General features: G+C 41.5%; 1 protein-coding gene across 2 annotated transcripts in view; it reads right to left on the reverse strand.

The window, feature by feature from the left end:
• Positions 1-420: 420 nt before the first annotated feature.
• TMEM178A (transmembrane protein 178A) overlaps positions 421-12,021 on the reverse strand; it is a 51,659-nt gene continuing 40,058 nt past the window's right edge. The window contains exon 4 of one of the 2 annotated variants that reach the window (XM_004436722.3): positions 421-2,404. In XM_004436722.3, the coding sequence (XP_004436779.1) occupies positions 2,163-2,404 (242 nt within the window). In that variant the 3' untranslated portion in view covers positions 421-2,162. Of the gene's footprint in view, positions 2,405-8,301; positions 8,617-12,021 lie in introns of those variants that run through there. The other variant, XM_087436854.1, reaches the window with a different exon arrangement.

A 12,021-nucleotide genomic window follows, 5' to 3' on the forward strand; every position in this document is an offset into this window, starting at 1 on the left:
CTTCTGGGCAAATCTTTCTGGCGCGCCAACCCTTCAACCTTCTGTCACTCCGAGGCTTTCTTCCATTCTCACCTCAAACCCCTAGGAAGCTTCTCAGAAACTTCAAAAGTCACTCACTCAGACACTGCTGTGGTGGTTGGAATATAAATGTTCAAGAGTCTTGACATCTTCTATGAGGATCTTCAAAGAAGACTTCAAAGAAACAGCTCTCCTGCTTTGAGAATTTCCCACACAAGTAATAAATGAAAATAATTGCCCCTTTCTCTATGTCTCTGATCTCATCCAGAGGGATGGGTTTATTAAACAGTCCTGAGAGATTGCCAGGGAACATACACACAGGCTTTGGCGAGAGCTCATGTGGTCACTGGCATAATCTAATATCTTCCAAAAGGTTTGCGTGACAATATGTGGACACTGTCGCTTGGAAATCAGGCTTTATTTTGAGGGAGTAGATTATCGTTATCCTTTTATGCGTACCAAATCCGTTTTCATAATGAAAAAAAAAAGTATCTTTTATGAAATTAAAATCTGAAACAGTGTTTTACTTCTGGATATGGCATCTTCCCCCACTGCAAAGAGCATCTTGATCACACATTGTGTATAGAATATAGGATAATGTAGGCGTTGAAAAGAAAAGCTTAGAAGTTAGCCAGCACCCACTCTTCCATTTAAAGACAAGGAAACACAGTGGAAGGATGTTAACTTTTGTCCTAGCCTCACACATAGGAAAAGGATTGAGAAAAACAATGAAGCAAAAGTTCTGAGTCTGATCCTCGGGTCCCTTATCATAAAATGGAATAACAGTACCTACTTCATAGAGCTTTTGAGAGGATTCAATGAAATTATAGCTGGAAAAAACATAGCTCAGTTGTCGGCACACAGTAAGTGCTAAATAAGTGTTAGCTACTAAGGAGATAACTACGGTTCTGGCCCAGTTCAGTGGCTCTCAATCCCAGCTGCACATCAGAATTATCTGGGATGTTTTATCAAAAATACTCAAGCCTGGGCCCAGCTGCAGACATTCTTGAGTCAATTGGTCTGGGGTGGGGCCCAGTTTAGGTACCACTGAAAAATTCCCCAGGTAATTCAGCCAAGGTTGAAATCCACTGGACTAGAAGGTCCAAGGACAAGGCTAGAAACGGTGTATCCTTGTCACTGGCTAAATACCAGGCTGATGGTAAAGGGAGAGAGAAAGAAAGATGAAAATTTTAAATACTATGGTAAGGTTTTAAATGAAGTTTGAACATGGCGTCTTTTGTCAATATCAAGTGTGTGGTTGCTACAAAAAAGATGAATAATAATGACCCACCTAATGGAAATGAAGCAATTAGTAAGGCTTAATAAGAGTCTTATTAAAACAGCAGAGTTCTCACCTGTCCATATTGCTAGGGAGACCTGTTGCAACAGCTAAAAGACAGGAAAACACCCAGATTAACAAGGGGGCAGTCATTTAATGCAGAAATCTGGTTAACGTAAAGAGACAGAGGTTGAACAACAGATAGGACTTCAAACAATACTGCATAGTGTCACAGAGTAGCTCTTATATGGTTGATCTGTTTTCCTTATGATTTTGATTCCAGTACAAAGACAGAGAAGAGACTTCAATTAAAAAAAATAAATAAGGCAACAGAAGATTCTTCCTGTGACGAGGAACTCCACAAATAATGCACAAATATTTGGTGCTGACACAACAAGACACCATTAGGACAAGTTCTGAAAATGCTGCATTAAAATTCAACAAGCATGGTACAATGACAAGAAAATTATACTCGCTTTGTTATGAATCCTTTTGCAAATAGAAATGACTCTCAGGTAATTGTTATATACAAACTTTCCGAAATAAATGGCAATCATACAAATTTTTCCATTGCAGTTTCCTCTTTTTCTAAACCTGGAAATGTCCCATGGCACTACTCCCTATTTCTCACAGTCAAAGCATAAATAGTCATTAAAGCACTTGAATCCACAGTAGGCTTGTCCTTAGAAAGGTATGGAGGTTTTGCATGATTTCATATCAGTCATCCAGAAGGGCTGGCAGGCAACAGGTTGGAATGTAAAAGACCATTTTGTGCTTGGGATCCTGACGCAAACTCTGCTCCGTGCCTCTCAGGAGTCGTCGCATTGTGGACGGGTCACCGAGCAGTGAACTTGAGTGTGGACAGTCATACTGTGGAGTCCCTGCCAGACTTTAGATGTGCAATCTTGGTCCGGCTGATAAACGGATAAGCGATGCAGAGACCTCCAGCTGCCACAATAAAGCCTAAACTGCACCAGGCGCAAAAGATGGACCAGCTGTAGCCATGTTCCACATCATCAGGCAGGCTATAAATTAGCTTCGGGAGCCGGTTCAAATCATAGGAGATGCTGGCAGCGTAAGTGCAGAGGGAAATGGTGCAAAATATCCCTATAAATAATACAAAGAGAACAGGAAGATCAGTTACAGTTTTGCCTGCTACAAGGCAAATGCCAGATAGGCCTTTGTGAAAATCAGATCAACCGATGAGGCAATCCCTCCAAGTTAATAAAGGATCTATACTTCTTTCACTTAAATTACTTAATTCAACAAACATTGGCAAAACCTTTATGTGCCAGACCATACACTAGGTACTGGAGATACAGGAGAGAAAAAGACAGACAGGGAAAAATGCTGATAACTTGGATTATTCAGAATTATCTTGCTTGAATGGTATGTAAATTTGAATTTTTGTTTTTTATTCTTAAAAACAACTTAATAAAAGTTCTAATTATTTTAAGGGAAAAAAATCTTCTGTAATCACTCAAACGTAATACAAAACAGTTGTCATTTCCCTTTGTTCTATACCTGATTTGACACATTTTTATAAAGTTGCAATCATCATACAAAGTCTGCTTTCTTTTTTAATTACTATTATCATTAGTATTTAGTATGTTGCCTGTAAATAATATTTTAAATGAATTTTTACAAGTGTTAAATCATTTTTTAAGGCACAGAGCCTGGCACATTCTAGGGCTTCAACAAAGCATGGTGGGGTTTTTTTGTTTGTTTTTTTTAATGAATGAATAAAAGCTTTTAAATAATATAAATTAAATCCAGGAAGTTGGAACTGATGTAAAATAGCTGAGTAAGCAGATCATATACTTCAACCACTCAGAATGTAGGGAATATCTGGGTAACATAAGGAAAATAGAGCCAAAATTTTACTTTTTTATATCAACACATGTATATGCGTAATTGTCCTTCCAGAACACTGAAATCAAGGCTGATAGAAATGCTTCAAAAGTCCAAAACACAGGATTTTGAGCACTCAAGCCATGCCCCGAGTATGCAGATGCTCCTATTCCGCCACAGTGGACCCCTAAGCATGCTTCTTTTGGACGGGCATGGGATCAGAATGAGGCAGTTGCTGAGCTGACGGTGGGAAATGGAAACAGAAGCTGGCACCCAGTGAAGTATCAGAATGTCCAGTTCAGTTCCGAGTCCTACACATCTCTTCTTCATATTTCAGTTTATCCCTGTGTAAAATGGAGGTTACATCTACTTGCTGGAAAATCACTTTTGTAACCTTGGGGAAATATTCAGCATCCCCATAGATAACAGAGACACAGATTTGGGAACTGAAGAGAGAGGCCTATAATCACAGATCCTCCCCCTTTTTAAATTTTTATTTATTTATTTATTTATTTATTTATTGCTGGGAAAGATTTGCCCTAAGCTAACGTGTTGCCAATCTTCCTTTTTTTTTTTGGTGAGGAAGAGTGGCCCTGAGCTAATATCTGTTGCCAATTTCCTCTTTTTGTTTGAGGAAGATTCGCCCTGAGCTAACATCTGTGCCAATCTTCCTCTACCCTGTAAATGAGACACCGCCACAGCATTGCTTGATGAGCAGTGCATGGGTCCACGCCTGGGATCCCAATTTGTGAACCCCGGGCCACTGAAGCAGAGTGTGCAAACTTAACCACTATGCCCCTGGGCTGGCCTCTCTTTTTTTTTTTCCCTCTCCAAAGCCCCAGTACATAGTTGTATATTCTAGTTGTAAGTCCTTCTAGTTCTATGTGAGTCCCTGACACAGCATGGCTACTGATAGACGAGTGTTACGTTTCCAAACCCGGAAACCAAACACGGGCTGCCGAAGTGGAGTGTGCCAAACTTTAGCCACTAGGCCATCAAGGCTGGCTCCTTCCCTGCTTTTTTTAATAGAGCTCTGGGAATCAGAAACACTAGCAGGAAAACAAACTCAGAGCAGACAGCAGTTGGGAGGAAATTAAGATCACCTTAACGCCATTTTTAAGTGCTAGGATTCTGCCTGCATGCAAATCACGTAAGGGCACATTGCCTGAATGCTTTTCCAAATGAGCCTTTAAAAAAGAAATGTTTTAAATTAAAAGGACACAATCTGAAATAATTTGATATTTCCCACTCTGCTTAACTCTATTTTTAAACTCTAAAAGTGATTCTGTTTTTCTAAAAAGGCTAAAATCGTAGCTTCCGACTTCTTGCTCCAGGTTATTAAAGGAAACACACCACTTTGAGTCCTCCAAAGAAAGATCATGATGGAAATAATTTTTTCATAAAGGAATGGACCAGTCAAAAAAAGAATACTCCTCTGCTGTTTTCAAACCTTGAGAAGAGCAAATGTTCTTACATCTACATGAATGTTTTCACTGGCACCAAAACAAAGACGGTGTTTATATATGACAAGGCCCTTCTAATGAATGCTGGTGATAGAACAATAAGGCAGTTAGAAAAAATTGATCTCTGGAATATCAACAGGTAAAACATAATAGAACAATGACCTGTTCACAGGAAAAACTACTCTACTCTGCATTTAACTGCACATAGCTGAATGCCTAAAAGCAAAGCTTTTTACAAGTAATGTGGTTTTAATGACCTCTGAAAGCTTGAGTTCAAACTTCGACTTTTAAGCCTCCTTTGATGTCCAAATGCATTGGGCTGGGATGCAGGAAATGTGTATTCTGGTCCCCACATCTACTACTAATCACTGTGCGACCTTGAAATTACCTAACCTCTCTGAGCCTTAGCAGTTTATTCATCCGGGAAAAAAAAATGGGGAACTTGGTTACTGAAGTCCCTTATAGCGTCGAATGTCTGTGATTCTGTTATTCCAAAATAAGGAATAGAGCAAGATCATTTCCCAAATCTTTCTAGTGAATCTAGTACTCGGTATTATGCAACTAAATAAAAAATAGAATGTCATGGATTTTTCTTTCTTTATATACTCCCTTTAATTTTATACTAAACATTGATTTTATTAGCACCTCTCCCCTGCCAACTCCATAAAATTGTTTTGGGTAAAATGAATTTTAGCATAACACTACCAGTTCACACTGAACAGACAAGGATTGTAAGGAACCATGAGGATGATTTTCTCTGCCCTTGGTGGCGTGAATGGTTGTGCTTTCGAGGGCACTTGCTTTGTGCTTATCTCATGGACACTGTGAATGACGTCACTAATGGAATTTCTTTCTTTGACTGAGTTGCCAGCGAGCTAAAACCCCCTACTGCTAAATCAGTGGCCCACCATGAGCAAAAGTGGGGGACTTCATGTCATGCTATTCACCACTGCTCTCACTCTTGGATCTACCTTGACTTGCAAACCTGATTGCTCCTTTGTCTTGTTTCTAGACTTGTATTTATTTTATCATGAAATATTATATGCATCTCTGTGCCTCTTAATTTCTTTTTGGAATAAGGTGCTCATCAAACCTTGATGAAAACCTGCTTCATTTCTTGCGGCCTTTACTGGCTCAGCTGAGTGGTGGAGAGGGTTACAATGAGCCCACAAATACGCCCCCTGTCTGCCCTTCCCCCTTCCCGCAAATGCCCCCACAGGCTGCCCTTCAGTGACAGTGTTTCTCCTTCCAAGATGCTCTTAAAGTTGTTCTGAGTAAGAGGAAAGCAAAGATTGACACAAGAGCGTATCAGAGTTCCTCCTTTTCAGACCCACACATCCCTAAGAACATTTGCAAGCATACAGCTGCCACAGCTATTATTTGTGGGATGACCAGCACTGTTTCTGATGATTACAAGGAAATGTCCTGAGAGGAGATAAAGCATTGTTTCCAATGTTTCCAACAAGCTTTTGTAAAAGAGGCCTAACCCATTCAAGATATTTTAAAAAGGAAAAATCTTCTAACTTTGAAGACACCAAGAAAAAGTGTTGTTTAAATGATGGAAACATCTTTGTTGTAGCTGGATTATTAGTCTTTGGTCAATTTTGATACTGTGGAATTCTATTTTAGTTCCAAATGCACATCTTACAGTACTCATGTGTATTGGTTTGCTCAGGCTGCCATAGCCAAGTACCAGAAAGTGGCCGAAACAATAGAAATTTATTTTCTCACAATTCTGGAGGCTAGAAGTCTGAGATCCAGCTGCTGGCAGGGTTGCGCTCTTCCAAGGCCTCTCTCCTTGGCTTGCAGATGGCTGTCTTCTCACTGTGCCTTCACAGTCTTCCCTCTGTAACTGTCTATGTCCAAATTTCCTCTTCTCACAAGGACACCAGTCATAGTATAAGATTACGGCCCACCCTAATGACTTCATTTTAACTTAATTACCTCCATAAAGACCCTCTCTCCAGATACACTCACATTCTGAGGTACTAGGGGTTAGGACTTCAATATATGAATTTTGGGGACACACAATTCAGCCCATAACATCGTGTGTGTGTGTGGGTGTGTGTGTGTCAATTATGAAGTATATTTCTATCCCTTTTATAGATCTAAGCAAGATATTACTATTTCAGATGTTATTTAATCAGCTATTCAAGAATTCTTTATCAAGCATCTACCACAACCCAGACCCAGCTCTGATTATCTTCGAGATAGTTTAGTTTAATGAGTTCTTGTTGGTTACAGCCATAATTGGTTTGACGTCAATGTGGTTCCTATTCCAAGTGTTCTTTCCAGCAAGCATCTCAGGGAAAGGCAGTAGAGACCTCCTAGACTTCCTATAGGTTCTACATGTCGTCTAATAGAGCCGAGCACACGGAGTCAACAAAACCTGCTGAACAAAATTGAGCTCTGCGATACATAGAGCTCTACCAACCTAAGAACAAGTTCATGCCAAATTACCCCGTGTAGGACTAACCTATATAGCTAGTTATTTCAGCTAATGCCACATTTTTGTCAGTAGCAATCCAGGTAATGCAAGGTATGGGACAGAGGTATGAGAAGATAAATAAGATACCACACCTGCATTCAAAAAGTTCAAAATCTAATGGGCCTTCTTGAAGATCCATGAGGAGAGAGGTCGTCTCTCCTCCGTTCTTCTCTTAGGCTTCCCCCTCTCTTTTGCTTCTCCCCCTGACCAGCCACGAGTTACCTGTGGTACCACTGATACTCTGCAGCCCAGCTGGTGGAGCAGAGGGAAGAGCTTCCTGAGTCCCAAGCCCAGCCCTGGCTATTGCTGGTAGCATCTTCAAAAGAGTCCATAATTACTGGTTCTGAGAGGCCCTGTAGGCAGATACTTTTCTTATAAAATATTAAAAGGTTTTCTGCCAATGTTGTTAATTAGAAGATACCATGATATCACAGAATTATAGGGCTGGAAGGGATATTTTCGGATCAGGACAGAAGTAAATTTATGCTGCCATCCCAGATCATCAACCTAATTTCCTTCCTTGAAATCTTCGTGGTGCCTGTGGCCAGCTGGTAAGATGTCATTAGGGTAACTGGGCCCGCTCTGCTGACCATCCTCCTTTGATGTGCTTAAAAGGCTGAAAGGAATGGAAGCTGCTTCACCCTGGTTAGCTTACTTGATAAACAACGTAACTGCAACACCCAAAGGCATAAACATTGATTTTTTTCTTTCACTCCTTCAAAAAAATGGCCTGCCCATCTTTCTGGTCTCTTTGCAATTCCAGGAAAAAATGCCTCATGCTACTTTTCACACAGATTGCTCAAAAAGCCATTCCTAAGTTGTCTTAAATAAATAACTGGGCAGGACTAACAGAGACAGACAAAACTTAAAAACAAAAATAGAAGATCCACAACCTGCAATTATTAAATCCAGAAAACATCCAATCGTTTTCTGAAAGATTGCAGCAATCTCATTTAATGGCAAAGCCTGACCTGATGTGACATAGGTTATTTATAGTCTTTATTGATCCCCCTTAGTGTGAATATTCATATGTTTTGCTGTAGAAATGTTAATGTATTTGATTTCAGCCCCTGCTGAGAGTGTTAGCTGATATAAGATAAATGCACCGTATTACTTTTCTAAAACAAAACTTAAAAATCCTGAATTCCAAAACACACCTGGCCCCAAGAGTTTTAGGTAAGGCATTAAGGACCTGTAGTTTTAGGTGATAATCAATGGATAACTTACATAATTCAACACATCTGCCACAGTGCAGTCTTTTTTTATTTGAATGTATCACAGCAAAGGAATGTATAACGCAATGCGGGTGTTAACTGTCCCTGGGCTTCGCTGGGGCTGTGTAGGCTCTGTCTCCTCTTTATCTGTTGTCACAATACTCGCTGGAAGGCCCTGCCTTGTTGGCAGTGACTGCTCAGCACACAGCCTGTGAAGGCGAGTGGATCCAGTGAGCAGTGAGGCCACCCTCAAGGGAGGCCCAAGCTGTATCCAATTTTTGAGACTCCCAGTATATAAAAACTCTACAACGAAGACATAAAAATTGTATTTCAAAATGTTTGCATTGAATACATTAACCCTTTCAAATATTTATATTTACAACAAATTATAATCATTATAATTGTATCACTATGGCAATCTAAAAGAATGCGTCATGTAATGTTGATGGAAATATTCATGCCCATCACAGCACCCTGAAAGCAGTGTCATCTTGTAATGGGCAGCAGCTCACAGCAGGAAGATGAAGCGTCTTATTCCCTGGGTCCTCTGTGTATGCCTCTGTGACCGTGTGTGTGTGACCTCAGAGGACACACGAAATCAAAAGGCTACATTTGGGGCCCTTGGGGAACGTGGGGCCTGCCCCTGGCCCTTCTGGAGGACCCCTTGAGAGGCCCCAGGGAAGAGGAAGGAGTTGAGAACCTGGCTCCCGATGAGCATTGCCAGTCGGCAGCACCGCTGTTCCACATGTGGGTAACCAAGAACTATCTGCATGCCATAAGGCAGGAGAAAGATTGTTTCAAAGTTTCCACTTTAACATCTCAAACTGTCACATCACTGATGCTCTTCATTGAAGGTTTGGCTAATAAGTTCAGGCGGAGAATGAAGATGCCAGTGCATTAGACGAGGCCAAGTTTAGCATCAAAAATCTGTGGGAATGACGCTGACTAGGGCTGCTGAAGACGCTTCCGCTTAATTAAAATCAATTCTTTTAACCCTTATTTGCTCTCCTCTCCTGCTGCTACATGTGAAGGTCCACAGCTAATTCATCTCATGCGATGGATTAACATAGTTATCTCGGTGTTTACAGAGGAAACATAAAGGTTTATTTGTAGTAGCAGAAATAAAACAAACCTCACTGAACCCCACAGTAAGGGAACACAAGACAGCATATCCACTCCATGGAAGAACAAGCAGCGATTAAAAGCTATTGAAAACTGAGTAGAGAACAATGTGGAAACATGGGGGATATTTACAGTATGATGTTCAGTGGAAGCCCAGAAGACTAAATACTTTCCATGTGATGATGGTCCAAACAATTTTTCTTTCTTTCTCTTTCTCTCTCTCTTTCCCTTCCCTCCTTTGTCTTCCTTCTTTCCTTCCTTTTCCTTCTTTCTTTCCTTTCTTTCCCTTCCTTCCTTCCAACACATGGGCAAGATTTGGTCCAGAATAAAGAAAATATTTACGTAAACTAATTTTTCAGGTGGTGAGATCTATACGTGGATTTCCCTTTATTCCAAAAATGCTGTTTGGGCTACCAAAAGCAAAACAATGTTATGTTGTTTCTGTTAGTCCTTCAGGATTGGCTACCGAACTTCAAGTTTATAAGTTTGGGGTGGTTTTTTTGTTTGTTTGTTGTGAGTTTTTATTATTATGGCTATTGTTTTGCTTGTTTTGTTTTTTTTAACAATTGCACAGGGGCTTTTGATGACAAATCCCGAGGACCCCTGAGCCAGTCTGGCCCGGAGCTACAGTCCACATAAGGATCAGAAATAAGGGCTGGGCAAGGAAATGGGGAAGTGTCTCAGCAGACTCCCTCCTAGCTCTCCTCCAGCCCACCCGATGCTGAACTCCAACCTCCTTTCCTCCAAAACCAAACCAGCCCCTCAGACTCCCAAGGAACACTCATTAGGCCTGGCTTTTATGGCCCTGTGATTTATTTTAAAGCTAACGATTGTTTTATATGCTAACAGTATCCTAAAATTATTCATGCATTACTCATATTAAAACCGTCCTTTAAAAACTACTACTACTGAGGCTTTTACTGGGTCCAGAGCTTCTCTCATTTTCCTGACAAGGGGATGTGATGTGGGGCCTTTCCAGGGTTGGGGGGAAGTGAATCTGCATTTCTTTGATGTATATGGGGGCTCAACTAGCAAAGGGAGGGAAGAAAATGGGGGAGATTTTTAATGACCATTGAGCCCCAGCAGAGGCGTAAAGAAATGAGCAGCACAGGCCTCTGATTCTTGGCCACCCTCACCCACTCCTTCTATAATTTGGGTTTTAAATGAATCCCTTAGGCAGGCACTGGATGGTTGGTCTTGAGGGCTCAAATCCTCCTCCAAAACCTCAGGAACTAGAATTTTAGCCTCCCTGTGCTACAGTCCTGGCAGCCACTGTGCAGTCACCCAAATCTGGAAAAGGTAAGTTGGTTTTCAGCTCAGAACTCTTCAGGGACCATGGGACTCTGAAAGCTCCATCAGGATGCTCACAATGATGATCCATATTCCAGATCATTGGCGGTGACAGCGCCGTCTCATGGAGTGGCAAAGGGGCGGGTGGGAGTTAGAAGGAAGGGCCTCTGCCTATGAATTGGGTTTCTTAGGCCACACATTGGTTGACCTCACCAGGAAGCAAAGCACCACCTACCTGTCAGCCCTGAAAGACAGACAGACAGACAGAAAATGGTGTCAGCCACAGAGGGGTGCTGCTGCCTCCAGTTAACAGGGGCCTGAGGGAGTGACCTATTACAGTGATAAGTGCTAGAAAACCCAGTCATGGTCACTTGAGCAAAGAACTCCAGGGAAGTGGAAATAAGCTTATTTAAAATGGCTACATGTCTAGAGTAATAGTAGTTCTAATACTGAGTATACTTTATGAAACTGTTAATTTGGCATTCATTAGTCATTACTACATTAATTTTTTGTGAAGGAGCAGAAGGAAGGAAGGATTTCTTCCCAGCAGCCACCTTCAGTCAGTGTCGGCTGTCAACTCAGCTCCTGATTCCTGTTTAGACAAAAATATCCTTCACCTGCTAATCAAAAAGACCACAGCCATGTCTCCACACACCCTCTTCCAATCTCCTGCTTTAAGATCAAGTCATTCCTCTGCTTAAAACGTTCTGGTGGCTTCCATCACCCTTAGATTAAAATCCAAGCCACTGCCTGCTTCTCCCACCTCGTGGGACACTGTCCTTTCCTTTCCCGCCCTCCAGGCACAGTGGTCTTCTTTCTGTGGCTCAGAATACACCAACCCATCCCTGCCTGAGGGCTTGGCACTGCCCGGCTTCCTCAGCCTGCAACACACTCCCAGTGACTAGCTGCTTCTCACAGTTCAGCTCCAAAATCACCGCCTCAGCAAGGCATTCCTGAGTCCCCTACTCCACCTTGTTTATTTTCCTCACAGCTTTTATCACCATCACAAATGATCATTTATGCCTCCCCACAACAAAAATGGAGGATTTTGTCTGCCCTATTCATTGAGATTCTAGTACATAGAGCAGTGTCTGCTACATAGTAAGTCCTCAAAAATATCTGTGGAATGAAATGAATGAAGGTTTTGTGTGTAAAAATGACACCAGTGATGCCATCACTAAAAGATGTACTCTGAGTTGACTTTCAGGCTGGGGGGTGGGGGAAGGGCTGTGCTGAACTATCACCCTCTCTCTCCTCCTGATAAGCGGTGGTCCATGTTTGCCAAGAGTCCAGGCC

Source organism: Ceratotherium simum, chromosome 11, assembly GCF_057802395.1.
Source record: "Ceratotherium simum simum isolate JZ-2026a chromosome 11, ASM5780239v1, whole genome shotgun sequence".
Lineage (NCBI taxonomy): Eukaryota > Metazoa > Chordata > Mammalia > Perissodactyla > Rhinocerotidae > Ceratotherium > Ceratotherium simum.